Here is a 22,068-nt window from a genome sequence, read left to right on the forward strand (position 1 = left end):
GCCTCTGTGGAGAGGGTGGGACTCAAGTTTGAGAGGTTTGGGGGGGTTTTTTTCCTTTTATTTCAAAAATACTGATGAACAGTTTCTGGATCCACATGGCTTGACACACACACACACACACACACACACACACACAAACCAAGAGGGGGTAATTGTGTAGGAGAGCTTAGGAAAGAGGAAACATTTATTCAGTAAACCAATCCCCAGGTCTTAATAAGGCACAGTACCACCACATGAAAATGTTTCATCCTAATTTTATTATGTATGTTTCAAATGCAGTCAACCTTTGATCGTATTTAAATTTAAGATATGTGCTGTCTGCAACAGTAACTTCTCAACTATGAATTTGTTTGCATATTTAAGTCAACCTGGATACTTTTTAGATGTCTCTTAAAATGTACTGCGTTGGCTGGAACACAGCTTTGTGTCTGAGTGGCACTGACAGGATGCCAGCCGTATTTTAAGCTCAAAAGACAAATTTAATAGCTCCACTGTTACTAGTTCTAATTCATGGAAAGTATTTCTATAAATGCCAAAAGGCTTAACAGATTTTTACAGACTTATAAAGAAAATATATTCAAATTTCTGAAGTACAATACACTGTGATAAGAATTGTATCTGGCAAGAAAATAATCTACTATAGAACTTCTAAGTGTTCTGGCATAATGTCACTGCCGACAATTTATTCAACTCCTAGATTTAGGTTTTTTTCCAGGTGTTAGGAATTATTTACGCAACAACTTGCCAAAGATCTTACAGACTTTGTTTATATTTTTACTTATTAAATTATACTTAAAATTTCATTGTGCTTAAACGAATGAACACAATCCAACAAGCATCCAACATGTCAATGGCAGCATGAAAAAAATAATTCAACAAAGAAAGAGCAGTAGCATTCTGGGGCAAATTTGCAGGAGGCTCTGAAATCTTAATTGCACCCACAAGATTTCAGAGTGCATCTGCTTGCAGCATGAAAAATGAACACACTCGCAGACTTTGAGGGCATATTAAAGGGAGGCCAACAGAAAATCTGGCCCTCCCTGTTCGGGGCCCGGATGGGAAATAAGAGACTAGGTAGTCCAAGTGCAGAATCATAATTCATAACTGCTGTCCTGCTACAATAGAAATGATTAACAAGTTAAGATATGCCAAATCTTACCACAAAATATCCTATTTTAAGTGTAGGAAAATAGCTGCAGTGAGAATCTATGCATGAAAACAGGCTGCACAAGTCTGAAGTGTTACCATCAGCCCAGATATTGCTATTATGGTAGTGCTTGGTAAATGCTATTTTATACTTTGTAAATAAAATAAATTCTTTCAGCAACAAGACTGCATTTTTTTTATTGCCTTTTTAATGTTGATAAAAATAGGTTCGATTTCCCACTGTTTAGCTCATGGCAGCTTTAATTTGAGCCAGAGGGCACCAGGTAGCAAGCTTGAGGCATGTTGAAGATGCACCTCAAATTCCAGCAGCAGCATAACACTTACTGTCTGGTCCCGAGCAGAGAGCTCTTACAGTGCTGAACGGGACAATGATATTGTGCTGTGGACTGGCAGGCACAATGAGGATAAATACTGACATGATAGAAAGCTGGTTTGCAAATGTTAGTGCCGAGGCATTAGATCACCCTGCCAATAACAGCAAAATGGTTTGGTCAAGCATGTGACGATCAAACCATGTTACGTGTCAGGAAATTAAGTTCTGCAAAATGATCCTCAAAACTACACTTCGAGCAAATACCATGGACCCAAACCCACCAAACACCAAAAGGTTAGAAAATAACCTTTGTATACACACATGTTCAGCTCCTGGGCCTGTGGGCTGGATTCAGCCTGCTGCGCTGAGTCATCTGGCCCACAGGCCTCTCTCCATGGGTCTGGAAATTTGCCCCAGGGCCCAATCCTGAACACAGGGCTCCATCACCACTCATCTGACCAGCACCACCAGTCTCCACTAACTCCTGTTCTTCTGCCAGGAGTCCTGGAGGCCACCAGCAGCTGTCGCACCCCTGCAGCCCCTGAGTGCACGCACACCCACGTGCTTCTGGCAGCTCCACTCAGCAGCTGTGCTACTGGAGCACAAAGTGAGCCACAGGAAAGGCACCTGCTGCGGACAGGACCAGAAGGTGGGGCAGTACTGGACAGCAGGAGAAACATTATTCTGCTGGCAAGGGTGGTTTGCTTCTGCCACTGCAAACTAGCTTTTGCTACCGACAAACTCAAAATTCAGCCAGCAAAACTGTTGCATGACTTAAGCCATAGATGCATATGGTGTGACTGATATATGCCAGGCAGTAACTCGATAACAAGGAATTATGCAGCCCACAATCCCTCGCATAATACAGATGCCCACCCAGGGCCTCTGGATCTGGGAAATGGTAAACCAGGTCGTCTCTTCTGGCCTCCATCTAGCAGGCATTTCAGTAAAATCCTGTAGCAGGACTGTAATGCGTTCACTTACCCCCCTACAGTGTTAACACTTTCACTTTGAGGGAATCCGTTTGAAGAGGAAGGGGAAGGGCAGCCACTCTTCATGGTATCTTCAGTTAGCGAGCTAAGGTCACCAGGGGGTGTGCCATGCAATCTGTACTAACATTCAGAGACATGAAAGAGCTGTGACTCAAACTGGGGAGTAAAATGAGTCAGCATCAATGGAAATCCTCAAGCTGATTTTCCATAAGGCATTTCCTTCTATGAAACCTTTAGGCACACCCCATATTTTAAATTCTTGGCATTTTTCACTTCTTATAGTTAGAGACCTAACAAATTCACAGCGGGAGTGGGCTGCACAGCAGCTCCTTTAATCTCAAAGTTCCCCCGTGCGCCCCCCCCTCACCCACCATTGATTGGTGGAGAGGCCCCGCTGCTTGCCACTCGCTCCTGATAGGCTCAGAGTCAAAAACCAGTTTTAATTATGGTGCTATTTTTGCCAGTCACCACTGATTAGGCAAGGGGCCCTGGTAGTCCCACTGTTTGTTGCTGACCAGGCAGGAGGCAAAAACAGCGCCATACTTAAAACCATGGTTTTCGCCTCCCTGCTGATCAGGAGTGAATTTGCAGGAGTGGGGTACATGGTGGCGCCTTTGATTTTGCAGATTCCCCCACATTCCCCTCTCCCCACCCCCCGCACCACTTGCTGCTCACTCCTAATCACTGGGGAGGTGAAAACTGTGGTTTTAAATATGGTGCTGTTTTCGCCTTCCAGCATGGGTGACTGGTGCCCCGCAATTCTGGGGGATGACCAGTGGGGACAACCAAGGGAGTTGGGAAGAGGGGGGTCCCCCACCAGCCAGCTGGCAACCTGGGGGCAGGGTGGTCCCCAGTTGCCAAGTGTGCCAGCAACACAGCAATGGCAGCAGTGCCAGCGCTTACGTATGCAGCAAGGCGGCAGAAGTGCTAGCACTTCCACCGCTGGCAGAGCCAATTTCAGGGGGGGCAGTAGCACTCTCTGTGCCCCCCTACCAGCCAGAGTGCTCACTGTCAGCCGGGGCACATGCCCCCCCCCCCACATTGCCTATGTCTCCCGGCTGGTCAGCAACAAACATCAGGGCTGCTAGGGCTCCTTGGCCAATCACTAGCAAGCGACAAAACCGGCACCATATTTAAAACCATGGTTTTTGCCTCCCTGCCCATCAGGAGCGAATAGCGTGCATTGGGGCATCTCCACCTATTAACCACATAGAGGGCGCACGGGGGAACCTTTGAGATTAAAGAAGCTGCTGCACAGCCCACCCATGAATTTGGTAGGTTCCTACCCACAGTCCTTCTCTTATGGGACAGTAAAGCAATCTGAGACACTGAGCGCACTCCAAGACAGACCCTGACCACAAATAAACTGCCCACTTAGTACTGGGGTGACAGAATTCTCCCCTCCCGTCCTTTCCATTACCTCCCCCAGACACGTAGGTGAATTGGTGTGGGGCCCACTTCTCTCCCTGTAAAGCGATGCATTCGTCGGAGCCAGGAAGTAGCAGAGTGTCCATGGGGTCCCAAACCAGGTTCTGGTGATTAATGTTCTGTCACTTATGCCTGGACTAGATCACATCTTTCAGAGCTTTGCTTTCAGCTGTCTGCATCAACTAGATTTGGTTCCCTTTTTCCCCAATTTGGTGGGATGACAAAAGCTAGAAATATTATGGTTTGCTTTCATTTCTAATGAAAGCGGAGACTCTGTCGTGATCATACGATTCCCAAGGCTCAACACATACCCGTGTTCCAGTGCTTTAATCTAAGCCTTCATGGGATTCAAATGTTTTGAAAAAGAAAAGCAGCTGCATTAACTCAGATACAAAAATATTTTTCACTGTTCCCAGTCTCTAGGAGAACAAGAATTTTGCCTACTTTTATTGGAGTCTGGCAAGCATATGCCAACCAATATCATAAGCCCAAACTGTACCCATGGTCAAGGCCATGGTATCTAACAAATATGAAAAGGAGCAAAATGTTGTTACTGAATCCTTCAGAAGTTTGATAAGTTGAAAATGAATTGCCTGCTTCCTCCTCTGACACAGAAAAACCTTCTTGGCTAGTCTATCAAACGGCTCCAATTTGTATTAAATGTTTTTTCCAGAGTAACTCCCTTTCCCCGTTTATTATTTATTTGTGCTTGAAAAGGTCTCTCACTGCTCCCTCTGTTGCACCATTTGTTTTCTTAATATAGCCAGCACTCATTAAATACTTGCTGAGCAAAGGATGACTTTTCTTCGTTTTTCACGTTGCCTCAGATTCTCATATATTTTGAAGAAGGTAAATCTCTTCCTGTCTCTCCCTCTCTCTACACTGCTTGATTTGTTACCTAGAAACCCTCAGATATCCACTCCAAGATTGCTATAGGCTTTGATATTTCAGGTGTTTCCAGATCCTTTACTGCAGTGGTTCTGCTTTAGATACTACCCAGTATTATTCTCCAGGATCACAGACTGACCCCAAGAGGTGGAAAAGTTCATTTTATAGTCCCAACCAACAGGGGAGTAGCACCTGAAAGCAACAGATGCTAGAGACCTTGCAAGCTGGTCACCAAAGCGATAAAGAGCTAAGAGGTTTACTGAAGCCTATTTTTATCTCCAGAAGTCTAAGAGATCACCAATTTATACCAATAATACCAAGGACTTCATTAAAATAAACCCATGGGAAATAAGAATTTTAAAAAGAAGCAAACAGTTCCCTATTGTTCCATCAATTGATAGTAACAGGGACGGGAGATAAGAAAAATACTTGTTCTGACTTGGGGTCTTGGTCAGGAAAGGCGCTGGAAAACCTGCTTCTCGGAATTTCTCTTTGTTTCCCAGTGTTGCATACACATCGAATTAGATTTGTTCTCCCAACACTTCTTATTTCCTAATGGCCAGCGCTGAAGGATCTATTTGGTACTTGAAAGCTGTGGCTGTTTTGCCTGAGACACCCTTGCCAACCATAAAAATCTCAGAACTCAGCTATTACTTCTATCAGCGTCATAAAAGACTCTGCTCTTTCGTATTTCCTGTCTGCCACTCCACCATCATTGCAGCACCAGGAATTCTAGAAACAGGCATTCTGCGAGTGTACGTGCAAATTCATCCCCTGGCACAGAGCCCTGGTCAGCATGTTGGATACGCTGGATAGGGTGTGCCAGCCCTGGTCCCCCCTTTTCCTACATGTACATGTAAAGTGAAGGATATAATCGCCATAGGAAAGCTACTTGCGCCCGCTTACTACCCTTCTAAGTATGAAGGATGGGTCAACCACCTACCCCACAGATTGCAAGAGCTTGCGGGGGGGCAAAGACTGCTTCTGCGATTTGTACAGAAACTACTGCAAAGGGTAATTTGAGGGGGGCCTCTGGACACTGCTGCAATGCAAACAAACAAGCAGACAAAAGCAATTAGTGTACAGATTAGTGTTGGAAGACACACAGAGCAGGCATTGTAGTAACAAGATGCTACTGCTACATAATTGCTTTTCTGACCATACCCAGACTCAGTTTAAATCACAGAAATCAGGGATGGAAAGACTTATTAGGTCTTCTAGTCCATTCCCCTGCCAGTGCAGATGACTGTAAGGAGGTAACTGCTCTTCTGCATCAGATAAAAAAAAATCTATTGCTCCAGGCAGCATGTGGGGTCTGGCTTCCATCCAGCATCACAGTTTTAAACAAAAATATTGCTAGAAGTTCATTTTGGTCAAAACCCCACAAGTCTCATGACAGATGCAGACCTTAGGCTTTCCTGTAATCGTTGCAATAATCTTGCCAGACACATACACACGCACGTATGCACGCACGTATGCACGCACATACACACCTCTCAGCAAAAGCTAAGGATGAAAATATCTGAAAGCAAATCTAAGGCTAAAAACTGCGACCACGAGTATGTTACTACTAAGACTGTCCAAAGTGCTGTGCTAAAGAAAATAAAACAACAACAAAGCTTCCAATCTCTAAAAACAGAGCTAAAGGAAGAGGAGTCAGCACTACGCATGCATTGTAAAAAAACCAAAACTGACACAAGATTTGCAGCTTTTCCTTCTCCAGATGGCACTGGATACTTTTAGCCCTCCATAAATTTAGAATTGGTCATATTTCCCCCATGCAGGTTTAAAGGTGTATGCTAAACACCATGGTCAGTAAGGGGCCTTCTGAACTGACCTTCTATGCCATTTACTTTCTTAAAAAAACATAGAGGAGTAAAATCAGAATACTTATCTAAGCTAACACAGTGCGTGTGGATTGGTATTAAAAAAGTGGTAATGTTTCCACCACTTGTCATTATATTTTATACAAAAGAAAGTTTTAATATATGAAGATGTGATAGGATAAAAATATAATTATACAGGATTTTTGGCAGTGAAGTAACTGATGTTGGAACTCAGTTTTGACAGCTCTCTGAATCTAAAAGGCCTGTAAGTACTAAAATGTCATCTGTCTATCCATATGAGATTTAGCTTTGGCAGTATTTCAAGAGGAAAAAAATCATATATATAATTTTCCCTCTCTACATTTTTTTCAAAGCAATGTAAGAGGCCATATTCTCTGGAGAAGTAGAGTAGGAGGCTTATGTTACAGAAACATTTGCAGAAAAAGAAAATACTGCTAGGTTTGAATAGGCACAACAAGCAAACACAATTGGCCTAATTGTAGGTTAAAGCACAAGGGGTGGAACGTATCAAGAGTTCATATTTACAGATGCCAAATCGTGTCTTTAAAATTTTGTGACTCGACCTGCTAAAGCTAAACGAATCAAATGGTCTGCAAGTGTACCTGAGTTTCTCAATGCAAGTTGACCTATTAAAGGAACTGATTACCAGCCTTAACTTTCAGCTTTTATGGCAAACTACTTCACAGACCACTTTGGAAAATGGAGCGCCTGGCCCATAGGTCCATTTTTTTAAATGCTTAAGATGAGAGAGAGAGCGAGAGAGAGAGAGACGGCACACATGAGAGCAGGCTTGGGAAGTGCTCGTTTCTGACCTCAGGCTGTCTTCCAAAACAGCAAAAGTTGTCTAAGCCATTTCTGATATATCTTAGCTTTGGCCTTTTTCAACAGCCACAGGAGTACCAGTGCCCCACGAGAGCTGGAAATATACAATCAATCAGACACCCCTAATTAATTTTCTGGTAATGAAAAAATAAATACACTCTAACTGTTGTAAAAACACGTACATTAAAAAGACCATTCGAGTCTTGTGAAAAAGCTGCATGAATCTACTGTAGTTTCTAAGTCAATCCAACTGTGAGGAATTCCATCAATTGTGCTCAGCTGATAAAGACATTAAAATAACAAGAAGTTATGATATATAATCCTCTCTCTAAGTACTTACACATTCTTGGATTTGAATGCTTCAGCAAAGTGCTGCACACTGTGAAGAGAAGCGAGGTCTAAGGTCATTGCTTCTACCTTGGCTTTATGCTGGAACAAGAGAAAATAAAATTAAAAAAAAAGATAAATAACAGCAAGTTTAGTTCACAGTATCGTGTTACAGTAAATGTGTTATGGAACATGTCTGATTCCCTTGGTTAACATTAGAAGCCCACAGCAAATATAAATCATCAAACTGAATGGACAAGCGCGACACTCAATGCCAAGTGCTGTATTCTAACTTTGTGGTTCTGCTAACACATGCTGTATGCACGGTATACCTTTACATAACACAAGGAATTCACACCCAACAGTTTTAAGGTTAATGTGATCTTCTCTTCCTTCCATTTGGCTAGTGGAATTTGTGAGGATGCAAATCATGAAATAAAAAACTAAAAAGCAAAGCAAGCAGTATTGTGTAAAATGATATGCATATTTAATGTACTATAACAACAGGGAAAATATATAGTGGATAAATACTTCAAAACATTCAGATTTTAATTCAACCTTGCACATATTTGTCCTGAGACAGACTGTAGCAGCTGACAGAGAAGCAGCAAAAAAATAAAAAAATAAATAACAATCAACATTTGTTCAGCAGAGTATTTTACACAAGTTTAACAGGACTGCGAATGCATCTTCAGTGAAAATTGCTCATGCTCCTAAAGCCAACTTTCCAGAGAATAGAGCTGGAGGCAACACTCCAAAAGGTGCAAGCTCACCAACATTTGCTAGTGCTATCTGTCAAAATGACCCTCAGTATCATGCTCAGTTCAAAGTCCTTTGTCCGTACCTCAGCTGAACTATTTTGACTTCAAGCCTCTGTGGAAAAACAAGGCAAAAATGTTACCTTGTGGCCAAGAGCCCTCGCAAACTATTTTTACTGGAAAACAGGAAGGATGATGGGCACCCCGGTACTTAAATTCAAGCAGGCTGTGGCTCCTTTGAGCTACTGATGAAAAGTTTCTTTCTGACTTCCCAAAACTATTTTCTATTCCCAACCTGCCTCCTATAAATACACAATGGGCATGCTGATCATTAGCAGAAGTAGAAGTAGAAGAAGATCGAACACGGGGATATGCTGCAGTCATCTGGGATCGTAATGCTGTATTGGAAAAACACTAGTAGCCCATGGGGATTTCCGAGTGATGGGCTTTATGAACATCAAGACATGGTGAAGTGGGTGCATTTTTTAGCACTAAAGACAGTAGAAAGTAGTGGTCCTCAATATTTTTAGACTTGAGGCACCCTCAATTATACTCAAGTCACCCTTCCATACTTTTTGTGAACTGAGCAGTGCTCTACTTCAAAAACTAACGTATCTAGTACAGTGCCTACCACCTTGCAGAGAGGCCAAGTATTGGAGGGTGGGGAAATGGCCAAGCAGGGAAGAGCCCGAGCCTGTGCTTATCTACTTATGTCCTTGCACCTGGCTTATCTGCCCACACCTTGTGGCACCCTTTAAAGGATCCTGTGGCTTCCCAAGCTGCCCCAGCACCGTGGTAGCAAATCACAGGCCCAGAGGGACCTTTTTCCACAAGCAGCAGCAAACACAAGTCCTTCCAGTGTCTTCAGCTTCAGAACCTCCCACTGACTTCCCTGCTTCACTTTCTTCTACCTTGCAAGCACCCATCCTGCCTATTACAAATAGGACTGCATGTGATAGCTCTCATGTTCTTATGTCTCCAGTCTTATGGGGACACCAAAAATATAAAAAAAGTAAAATTAATGTTTCCAATGGTCCATTTCTCAGCAGGCAATATGAGTTTCTTATGTTAGAAAGAGCTAAAAATAACTGTTTCAGAAACAGTCTTAACACTCCACCCTCAAAAGATGCACTTACAAAAACTCGAATTCATTTTGCCCCACAAGTGATGTTTTTTTTTTGTTCAAGATTCAGAAAATCAGTGAGTCACTGATAGCCCACATAACTCAGTATTCCTCAGCTGCAACTCTTCTTCTACTTTACACTCCTGAGTCATTTACTTAGTAGACATTTGGGTTCAGTTGTGTTTTTCTTTTCTTTTTTTCCCCTTTTTTAACTGAAACATTTTGCTATCTTTTCCAAGAGGAAAAGAACAAGAATGCTACAAACACAAGGACAGGAGGTCAAGAAACCTTCAAGCAGTTCAACAGACTAAACCACAAGCTGCTGGTTGCTATGCTCCTGGGGATGGTGATTCAAGTCCACACACTGGTACTCAGGTAATGCTCTTGCTCTGGGCATCAGGTTTCCAGTTTCTGCTAGAGTCCAAGCACGGAGAGGAAGTGCCTGCAGTATTACAAGGCCAAAGGAAAAACATGAAGTACCTCCAGTTTACCTTTACAAGCAGAAATTCACTGGAGTAATTAGACTAGATATACTGTAGGTGTACAAAGGACAGTTTAAAAAGCACGAATAAAATATTAAAAATGACAAATGGCCAATTGTTATACTTAGATGGCAAATGCAAGCTACAAATACGGGTTTCTACTCTGCCAGTTCAACCAGTGAACTGAGACCAGCATCTAATCACAATCCATTCTCCTCAGTCAGTACAATCAAGGACCCTTTATTTCAAACAGTTTAACTTACTTGCTCTTTTGCTGCTTTTTTAGGTTTGATAGACACAAGGTTAGAGAGAAAGATAAAAGTCAATGGAAACATTTCTGGAGTAATTCAAGGAGATATTTCCAAAATACCCCAAGTGGAAAAAATACATCTGAGTGCATGTGAGAGCTAAAACAACACAAAGCAAAAGATATTTTGTCCTATTTTTGCAAGATCAGGGCTGCTACACCACTACTGGCAGAAAGGATAATTTGAGACCGTGTATCAAATTAAGTACACATTTGGGGAGAGGAAACAGGCAGCACAACAGTTCAAACAAGACAAGCATCCCAAGCCCATTGGTTTTTTTTTAATATATTGGAATGCAGGGGAAAATCCTGAATAGAAGGAAAGATTGACAGAGGGAGAAGCCCCAGGAATGCAGCATTTGATACCCAAGTCAATCATATACTCAATAGTTTTCACACCACGTCTCAGCTCTAATCAATGTACTGTATATTTTCATTGTAGCTTCTTTTGACTAACGTTGCTCTGACACCTCCTTCTGCCTATGCACACCTCTTCCATCTTCTCCTCCCCACTGCTGCCTGATGAACACTGGTTACTTGCTACGACGGTGGCATCCTTCTCCAGTGGGATTATGATACCAATGACAACCTGGCCTATCAACCACCTTCCTCCACTTTTTCTTCTGATTTCATTTAAACACAACTATTGCAGGGCTTAAAAAATCCTAGCAGGGGTGTCAAAAGGAGTTTGATTTTTTTTTTTTTTTTTTGGGGGGGGGGGGTGGGGAGGCAGGGGGTAGAACAAAAATAACTGTGTTGCTCTATGCCATCTACGGGAAATAACAGAACCAAGACCCACAGAACCGTGGCGTTTCCTGCACACATGCTTAAATAAAAAGGCTAACCAACTGACTGTCACGTGAATTGGAAGCACAGGAGCTCTCTCCAAGCGGTGAGCAATTAAGATACAAATGTATTCATTACTCTTTTGCAACCTTGGGCACCTTACTTGACTTCTCTGTCTCGATCACATAGAACTGGGATAACAATCCCCATCTCACAGAGGTTTGGGGAGGATTATAAGAGGCATGAAGCACTAAAGAAATAGTATTTGAAAACTTTCGACTCATCTTTTCTAAGTTATATAAATAGAAAAAAAATACAGGGCTACACACTTACCTGGCTAGCAATGTAAGGCTATCAGCTGCACTGGTAAGTGTAGCCTTCTTCTACAGTAGCTCAGCATTATTTGTGTCATGCATAATGTTTTTCCTTTTTCTGCATGCATATGTAGCATGCATAATTACATTTATAAATGTACTAAAAGAGAAAACATATTTTTGCTAAAAGGCATCATAACTATAACTATAATCCACAGTCAGAACTGATTGTTAATGGCATGCTGCAAATTCTGATCTAATGTGTCATAATTTTATTATGCTGATGTCTCTCAGCATTCCACTTTACATATTTTCAGCACTGAATTATGCCTCATTTTATGTGGTGAAATCTTAAATGGGACTTGTCACTTTCCCAACTGCAAGAGACACTGGAGCTTAACACTGACATCATAACATTAATTCACTAAAGCAGAAAAGAAAGCTGCAGAAAATGTTTTTATTTAATGAATCAATAAATGACATTAATGCTCCCTCTACTACTTAATTCTCAATTAAATAATATTAAAGGGAGACTGGATAACATAGGGGATTTGGAGCAGTTTAGGGAGTATTTCACCTCTAAATCACAGATCACTACCTAACGTTTGACAGCCTGTACCGAACAAGCTGGTGCCCTAAATACAGTTCTCAGCGGACAGATCTTCACTGATATCACCCAAACCCCATCCCCGCCCTTTTTTTTTTAACCGGTCTAATTCTTTATGTCAATTGCAATAAGGAGGACGAGGACTGAACGGGCAAAATGTCTTGTGAACTGTCCTCAGAAAAGGCAAGGGGTTGAATAGTATGGAACTTAAAAAGCTTAAACTGTTTCTCTGCAGAGTCTGACTAAAAATATGTCAATTAGCGTCAACGGAGGTGGCAGTCGGAGGGGAGAACTCTTGACCTTGAGGCTAACTTGTATAATACCAAGACTGCTAACGTGAACGTGTATTTCAGTTCGGCCACCAAACAGACGGTGACACTAACTTTTCGCTCACTGCTGTGCTGGGCCATGTTGGAATCCATCACCATGGGGCTGGTCCCCTAAAATACACAATAGAGTGGTAATTTTTAAAGTGTGCACAGAAACTCCTTTCAGTAGTAAAAGGGAAAGACATTTGCTTTATTCTTAATGATTTTATGTATAGTTCTAAAATAATGTTATCAGTATTTACACATAACCGTTCAGCTGTTCTGAGGATAAATTGCCCTGGGTGAGAATTTACTGAGTTTTGCATGTAAGCTACGCCCAATATGCAGAAAAAAACTATTAAAAATGCTTAAATCTAATTGGCAGTATTTTTCACTCTTGCTAGAAAAATGCTTATTGAGCCAGAAACTAACAAAAGAGTGAAAACACCCACAAAGCAAGCAATCTCACTATATGCAATGTATTTCCTTTACAGCTTAAAAACTGTTTAAAAATGAACACTGCATGGTACAGTAGCTTGGCAGTAAACATGATTGTGCATTTATGTCTTGGTATTGAAGAAGGAGCCCTTTTTCATAGTGAATTTTTCATTCTAATGTAAGTGATGATTTACGTTAAATATAGGTAAAGCATGGTTACATTTTCCTGAAGGATTGCAAGGAAGTGAAGAGCAGTACAATAAGTTGAAGCATAAAAGCTTTCTCTGTCATAATATTTATTATAATGGCATATAAAATAGCTGAAATAAATAATAGATGACTAAAGGTAAATTCATATGATAAAGAATCCTTCAGCAGACACCATTACTTCTGACTGCTCTGGTTTTATACAGAGTTGAAGACTCTTAATAAATATGCTGTAGCCCCTATATCTTATATAAGTACTGGAAAAAATTGAAGATGTACTTAAAAGGCAACATAGTGGACATCGGCTAATTTACTGTATAATTATATCCTCAAAGGACATGGTGTATATATTTTACACGTTTAAAAGCCATGTTTTCAAGGAAACTTAGGAAGCAGTTCAGTAATAAAAATATCTGACTTTGAGCGGCTGACAAAATAAAAAGTACTTCAGAGCGCAAAACCTTGGAATACAAGTAGCTCTGAATGACTAGCATACACATCTTCGCAAAATTAAACAGCACCTATTAACTGAGAAACAGGCAGCCTTCAAGAATAAAAGAAGCCTAGGAGGAACCAGAAGAAAGGTATGTGAATTACCCTTAAAGTATGTAAATCATTAAAACTCAAAGTATAGCTGACAACATCCTACATTATAAGGAAGCAGCGACAAAATAAATCCACATTTCAATTGTGAGGACAAAGCAAAGATAAGCTTAGAAGCATGTCTGACAATTTGACACATGGCTTATGATAGTCAACAATGACCAACAACAGGTATTACTGATGGAGAAATATAACAAGGAAAATGCTTTCATTCTGGTTCAAGACTGTAAATATGATTGTCCCTAATGTATGCAACATATGGCTTGGGGCAAAACTATATTTATGGAATGCTAGCTTTATACTCTCATGCATATATTTTGAATGCTATGAAGTTAGCACTCAGGTAGCTGAACGGGACAAATGAATCAAACTGCTTCAAGAGTAACCTATAAGACATATACAGGGTGTTTTAAGAATAAGTTTCTCCACTACATTTGAGATAGCTTATTGATGTCCATTAGAAGCCATTGTGAATGGAACAATTTTATAGTCATATTTCCTTTCTGTTTCTTTCTGCCTCAGCAATTTCTGCAAAGCACATTTTCTATTTTGAGTCTTAAGTTATATATGCACAAACACTTTACATGCGATGCAAAAACAATTTCCTCACCATTTTCCACATTTATTTAACTAACCACTTAACTGAGATCTGCAAAGGAATAATAATTAGGGTTACTACTTTTTGCAGTTATGCTACAGCAAGGCCTGAATGTGTTTGGTTGCTTGAATGTTCTGTTTAAGAGAAATTGGTCTCCTCTTTCTTTTATTGTTTTAACATTAGGACTTCGGCCGTTTGCATTTCTTTTTTCAGGATGAGATTTCAGTGCAAACAACTTGCTCAAAAGTGGCAATGATTTCAATTCTGACTGTTCAATTTGATTGTGTGTTGAAAATGTGTGTGTTACATTCTTAATTAAACGGTTAAGAGAAAGGCCATCTTTGCTAAAAATTGAAAATTGCTACTGAAGTCAATCGACAACGTTGAAAGCTCATAACCCAAATTTAAAACCTTGAACAAGTCCAGCAAAATGTTCAAAATATTTCTAGGTAGTAAACAAGCAAGGAGGAAAAATACAAAAAAAGTTGACTTTTTCTTTATAGTTCGTCAAAAAATAACAAAAGCCCCTCCCCCCCAAAAACCCTATACCCTTTCTCCTACTTTTGCAGGTCACTAACAACCATACACTAATACTGTTATGAATCTTTTTATATTGCAGTGCAAAGAGATACTTTCTATTCTGAATCAAACTCATGAGATCTGCAACACAGGAAATAAAGATCCTGATCCTCTAAGCTTGTCAATGTTAAAATCCTGAGACTGGTAATATTTTATTGTTACTTTTAATTTATACATTTATTTTGATCATGAAAGCCTGCATTTCCTGGATCAATTTTCAATAATCCTGTTGAATATGATTTCATGGTTAAAGAAAGCTTTCAAAAAACCTGATTTCACAACACTCTCAGCACAATGCCGGGGACTTGACTGTCCAAGATGATTAAAACCAAGTTTTCATCCCTAAGGCGGATCATCTGAAATGCAAACTGGTCTGCATCACCTGGTTATCCACTGTCAATGCAGCTAAAGCTTGTACTGTATGTGCCAAGCAGGCATGAGGGACACAATTATCTTAGGACTCTTAGGGCTACTGGAAGTCCTTGATTGTCTGCATTTTCATAGAGTCTCACCCCTTCTCAAAAACAGACACCTGTGATGACCAACAGATCCCAAAAAATGAAAAACAACTTCGCTTGCCATGTTTTCCATCTGTTTCACCTTCTGGCCCAAAGCTGCAGGTCCTCCAGCTATGCTGGGGACTGTGCTAGCACCAGGCTCTACAAAATAATGTCTTAAATTGCTATGGTAATTCCCTACACGTGGGAGGAGAGCTCTGGGATGAAGAGATGGATTAGAGACAAATTACCCCATTAAAATTCAGTTAGAGAAGAACAGGTTCTACTATTAGCTCGAATGTCAACAATAACTGGGTAACTTGTGTCCATGCTAGAGATGATGGAGGTGAAAGAACCATATAGAAAGCCTCGTATGCAATACTTCAATTCCTACTATCAGAATGGTTTAAGATAGTGAAATAATTTAGTCCATACTGCAGTAAGACATGATTTCTTTAATAAATCTTTTGTTTTCTTTTCCAGGTTGGAGTTTACCGGCAATTAAGCCTGAGCCCACACCATGCGAGTCTAAGCCGACATCACCTGAGCCCACACCAAGCGATTAGAAAGTAAGCGAAGCCTGTAGGCTCATTATAAGTACCTTTGGACTACAACTGACACAGTCCCCAGGCTACCCAGATTACAACTGTAATTCACGCGCTGGTGTTTTAAACTTAACTGTGCAAATGTGGTCATACCTTGCACATGTGTGAAAGTATGCACTACACCTTCATTAATTTCCATACGATCACCCAATTTGTGGCCTACTGAAGCCATCATTTTTCCAAATCGTCATGCATGGTTTCTGTCACCAAGTACAATGTCATTTTTATGGCACTTAAAGCAAGGCAATTTTATAACTTGCTATTATTTTTTGTAATTGTTGCTCTACTCTGTTCATTTAAATCAAATGAGAGAGGAAAATATTCATTTTTGACAGAATATATGCCTTTTTGATGGAACAAGTTTCTTTTTAACAGCAAACTACCTATCTTATACATAAAAAAAAAAAAAACAAGGGTGAAAATCACTACCATAAATTGCCTTTTATTTTTATTTTTTGTTGTCCTTAAATACAGGGGGAGAGGGCGGCACACTGGGCAAAAATGTGACCATAATATCTGGGTACTGGAATTTGCTCTCTCCAGAGGGTTCTGACCTCCGCTTTGGGCCTGTGGTACTGTTGCCTGTAGTAGGAATCGGTCTCAATACCTACAAATTAGAAGCATTTCATAAAACTACTGCTAGAGGTTTAGGCAAGGACTGTAGACATGTGCAGCACTGAGAACACATGAGCCGCTGCTGTTTATTGTTTGGCTACTTTTCCTCCTGAAGTTGTATGAGATCTACTCAGTTTCTCTTTGGGAATCTCCCGGAATCACAGCAATATGTCATAGATATAGTTTATTACTCTAACAAACATATCTACTTTGTTTACAAAATGGGAAAGCTCGTCTGGGAACTTGCAAAAATATGGAATGCTTTGTTTACTTCCGATCAAGCTGAAGTCCTCAAATTAAATACATTTGACATGCTCTGTGAAAGTTTAATGGGCATAAGACCCCACTACGAGGCCACCAGGTAATTCAGAACAACTTACGACCTCTAGTTAGAAGAACCGCAGGAACCTGTTGAGAAATGGAATCACTTCACTGTTAAGCACAGGTTCTGTCCTCAAAGTCCAACCAGAAATGATGCTTAGCATAAGAAAACTCAATCTGCCAGATGGCATCTGACCTGAAAACACACAGAGGTACAAGATTTGGTTGGAAGCATAAATCTCCCCACGTGAACATCTAAAATCCTCAATAGCAGGAGATTCTGCTGAATTACAATAAAAAATGTTGTTAAAAAAAGCAAAAGCAGATCTATATGCACACTCACATACAAGGCTATATGACTGTGACAGGCGCTTGGCATGCCTGCCACTTTAAGAGGAGAGAGGCTGCCTAAGAAACAGCATGTAGGTCTGGCAGGGGCTAATTAGAAAGTCACCTGACCATAAGGGGGAAGAGCTTGAGGCATAAAAGCCAAGGGCCTGAGCTGGTCAAAAGTGTGAGTGCCACAAGGAGAAGAGCTCCTGGCAGCAGGGCCGCTGAGATAACTGCTGAGCTGGGGTAGCACTGAGCCCAGGAACAGGCCAGGCCTTGGAACAGGAAGCCTGAGCAAGGGGCAGAAAGTGTGCACAAAGAGCCCAGGGGGCAGAGAGGGGCATGTGTCAACCGGGCCAAAGAGCCTAGAGGTCTCAAGCCCAGGAGGGGCAAGCGTGAGTGGAGCCTGGGAATCTAAAGGTCCCAAATGGCCTAGAAGTGGGGCCAGGGTCTAGGGAGACTGAAGGTCTGGGATGACAGCCAGAAATCAAGGGGGCTAAGGAACCCAGAGTCCAAGAGGGGTGAGGACTGGGGCTACGAGTCCATATACTCAGAGACCAGGTGGGCCAGGGAGCCCGTAAGCACAGGACAGCTGACGACTGGGGCTGGGAGCCAGAAGAGGTGTGAGACATCAGGAAAGAGTATCATCTCCAAGGCATGGGAGTGGATATTGGGAAGGATGGAGCCAACATTTAGGCTCGCTTTAAGACCCTTAGACAGCTTTCCTCCTAATAAAACAATTACATCAAAGGCGTGGCGGGTGAGAAAGGAGAGCAGGGCACCCTAGGGTTGGAGCCAGGCAAGAACTGTGTGGCCACCGGGGGCATCACAGCCACCCCTGGAGCACAAACCACCTACAACGACATATTATGAAACTTGCTTAGAATTGATTTCAGTGTGTATACTTTATAGGCATGCAAAATATGTGAACTCCACCCATGCAGATGACAAGGCCAAGAAACCCACAATGGCCAAAAGGACAAAATGTCTAAGCAGATGCACAAAAGAGGCACCCCTTTTCCCTGCTCTCCCATGATCCATAATCATAAGCTATGTTGCTGCCTGAAAGTGCAGACATGCACTGTGCAGTGTATTAATCCTTCAAACACTAACAGATGCTGGCAGGGATTTAGGCTGGAATGTATTTACAAAGTGACAAATTATGTTCTGTATTATACAGAGAGAGAAAGAGCACCCACAAATAGGCTGATAAATGTCAGCTGCAGTCACGACAAACGGTTTATTTTTATTATACTGTAACCACAAATGTTTTTTGCAGGGAGGCCCAAAGATTTATTTGTTGCAGGAAAAAACAAGATTATATATGACACAAAGTAATAACTGTAAGATCACTGATGTTCTGGGCAGCTTGCCCTCCTGGAAGCTATGATCAGATTGAAAAATGTTGCTTCAAAATGGTATGTTATATGACGCAAAGTAAATAGTTCATAAATCTGTATTAAAATAACAATACCTAGTAATTAAAGACAGCCTTAGTCCAAGGGCTATACAAGTGATAAGCAAAACAAGATGCCTTCTTTAATGGAAAGCACAAAAATGGAACAGTAATAATACTACTGTTATGATTTGTCAAATTAAAAACATAACTTCTGTAATTGCTCGATGTAAACAAATTATTTTGGAATGGGGCGAATGCCCTTCCTGAACAATTACTGCAGGACAATTAACTGGCATAGCAGTGATGTCCAGAGGTTAAAAAATGCACTGCAGCTTTCACACAGTGCAGTAAGACTTGCCAACAGGATTAAAGTCTGGTTCTTTCACCTTCTCCTGTTACAAGGGGGAAAAAAGTACTCCATTTTTCAGGAAAAATCAATGCAGCCATAGATATTTTTAAAGGCATCATTTCCTTAAGTCTCAATAATTTTAGAAGAGCTCATGGTGAGCAAGAGTACTTACATGAGATAAAGCACAAGGCATAAGGAAAGAAATGGAACACAAGGTACCAGGCAAATTTTGAAGGATTAAGTATTACATATTTAAGACAACATTTGCATAGACTTTTTATACATTTCTAATAGTTTGGTTCAGAAAAACACAAGCCAAACTTGTAAATTATTTCCTTTGTTCATGTCTAATTGGGTGTCTACTTCAGCAAAAATATTTCAGTACACATTTTCATCAACGAATACATTTTTGAATGGAAATATTTACATTAGGGAAGACTTATTTCATGAGTAGGGGTTTGTAAGATCAGGCTTCACACATACGCTTACAATTTTCAATGTATACGTTTGAATTTGAATGTATATTTTTAAAACTTCAGACATATACAAGTAATTCATATTTGACCATGCAAGTCAGGTATTCCAACATCTACCTACCTGATTTGCAGACCAAACCAAGGGAGTTTTGTGTATTTCTTTACCTACAATAATTTAGGCATGAAAAATACATGAGCAAAAAGACCAGAGGTGTGTACATAAAGGCTAAGACAAAGTCTGCTTGGAAACCTAGTGCATTACTGGACTTGCACTATTTTGGTAGCGACTAAGACAACAGATACAAAGCCTGATTCTAACCACATTCACATCTTTTTAGGTTTGAAGTCTACTGGCATTTTAAGATTTACAATCCGTAAAACAGGATCAAACTGTACACCAAAAAAGTTTACTAAGCATTTTTTACTGACCCAGGAAGTGACCCAATATAGTCAACCATAGGCACAAGAAGGCTAACTCTCATTTACAGTAAGGTCACGTTACACTGCTCTGACATTAGAAACAGCATTCGAAGCATCTTAAGCATAAATGAGAATGAAGTCCAAAGTCTCCTATTTATTAAAATCCGACAGCATTAAAATCCCTGAAATTTTCATTTAACGTCTAAGTACACACATCTTATTCAGCACCACATTCCAATTCATGTACAACAGAAGTATTTAAGGAAAAAATGCATCATCCACTAATAAACTGAGTAAATGTACTCTATTATTTAATTTATTTTTTCTGTAAGCTTCCAAACAGTATATATTAATTGCCAGTTCTATTTAAATGCCTTCTATAGACAACTATCTTGTCCCTTCTGAATAACCGTTAACGAGGGTAAAGTATATGCATTACTACTGTAGGCTATGCACATACGTTAATGAGCTTTCAATCTTTGTATAACACTAGTAATAAAAAAAATAAAATGAGACATATTCAATACTAGTGTTGCAACTGTGACAAGCATAGCAGGAAAAAAAGGATGATTGAATACCAGTTTTCACTGAAAATATGTACCAGCAGAATCAGTGCATGCCCTAGGTATAAATGCTTTTTCAGATGGGGAAAAACAAATGGGATAAAAGGAGCCAAAATGAAGAGCCTATTAAGATAACAAGCACGCCAGTTATTTTTGGGAATAGCAACCATCTCTAAAGGACAAAAGAGGTCTTTCAATCGTCCTGTAGCCCTGAAACCATGAACACCGATGTCACTTTTCTACACATTTGTCCAGTTACTGTTAACAATCCTACAGATATATATTCTAAATTTGTTAAAAATTAATTCCAATACAGATTTTCATCTTATTTTTTTTTATTTTGAAGTAATCTAGTCTCCCCCGCATTCAAATGAAATATCCGTGCTATATACCTGAACACCTCAAAAAAACCTAGCAGCTACTGTATATCTTACCCATATGCCTAATGCAAAAATGTAAAATATATTTTAAAAAATTCAGAAACAAAATTTCCAAGCAGATGTTTATAAACAGAAGGTAACGGATAAAAACCCAAACACAATGCTGCATTATGTTACATGATTCACTGATGAACCCATTGGAACCACTGCAAAAAGCCCTTCTGGAAAACTTCCAGAAATTAAAAGGTGCAAACAAGCTGCCTAATACCCTTGCGTAGACTGAATTCTTATGAAGAAAATAAAGTTTATTGTCTGGAAACAGAGAAAGCATGAGGAAAGCACTAAAGCAATGGAGGTGAACAATTAGACAGATGTTCACTTAAGGAAATAAAGAGAACAGAAGAAGCCATCACTGAGGAATTTTACGAGAATACTGACAACTCTGCACCTCATCAAGGGCACTGGTAAAGTTAAAGCCACTGAAGCCATTTCTGCTCAACTCCAGTATAACTGCTGACCTTGCAGAACCCTGCGTGTAGGTAACGTGGCTTATAGAAAGTAGCATTACAGGTCTCATTTTAATATTTTTCCCCAAACTCCAGCCATATATTGTACTGCAGCTCAGGAAAATGAACTGTATTTCCTTGTGGGACACTACATGTACCAAAGAATTTTTTTCCCCTTAACAATGTCAATATAAGGAAAATCTGTTTGCAGGCAGCTTTCATTAGCCAAGTAAAATTACTGTGTCTAATGCTTTTTACTTTCATAAGCTGAATAATCACATGGTTGGGATGACTTTTCTTAATACGCTTATAGATTTTTAATATAGTTAAGGTGGGGAGGGGGGTGTTTTCAATTTTTGTAAAATTTAGCATTTGAACATAATCTTTTTCTGTTGACAGCTGAATTCCTGCAATATCAGCCCAATGGGCGTTTTTGGGACTTTTTGCCATTCTTCTCATATATTCTTATTAGTAGCAATCTCGCTCTCTCTCTATCACAATTTTCTTCATTTGTTTTTTAAAGCATAAGAAAAATAAATAATTTCCCAGACGAGGTCTAAGTTTTGCTTCTCTGTGTCTATCCAGCTAAAGGAAAAATAGGAAAGCCGATTTTAAAATGTCAAAACCTGTGATTTGTTTAAAAAGCATAAATATTTCCATTTTAACATCATGTAAAAGTACCCTTCAAAGCTGTAATATACTTCCTTATCAGC

At 40.2% G+C, this 22,068-nt stretch overlaps 1 protein-coding gene across 5 annotated transcripts in view; it reads right to left on the bottom strand.

Annotated features, from left to right (window-relative positions):
• The window catches only part of WWOX (WW domain containing oxidoreductase), a 688,154-nt gene that overhangs the window by 529,775 nt on the left and 136,311 nt on the right, over positions 1–22,068 (bottom strand). For all 5 annotated transcript variants that reach the window (XM_090063746.1, XM_090063745.1, XM_090063748.1 and 2 more), the window contains exon 6: positions 7,798–7,886. In XM_090063746.1, the coding sequence (XP_089919872.1) occupies positions 7,798–7,886 (89 nt within the window). The remainder of the gene's footprint in view (positions 1–7,797; positions 7,887–22,068) is intronic.

The sequence above is a fragment of the Crocodylus siamensis genome, chromosome 9 (genome assembly GCF_052110815.1).
Source record: "Crocodylus siamensis isolate JL-2025a chromosome 9, ASM5211081v1, whole genome shotgun sequence".
Lineage (NCBI taxonomy): Eukaryota > Metazoa > Chordata > Crocodylia > Crocodylidae > Crocodylus > Crocodylus siamensis.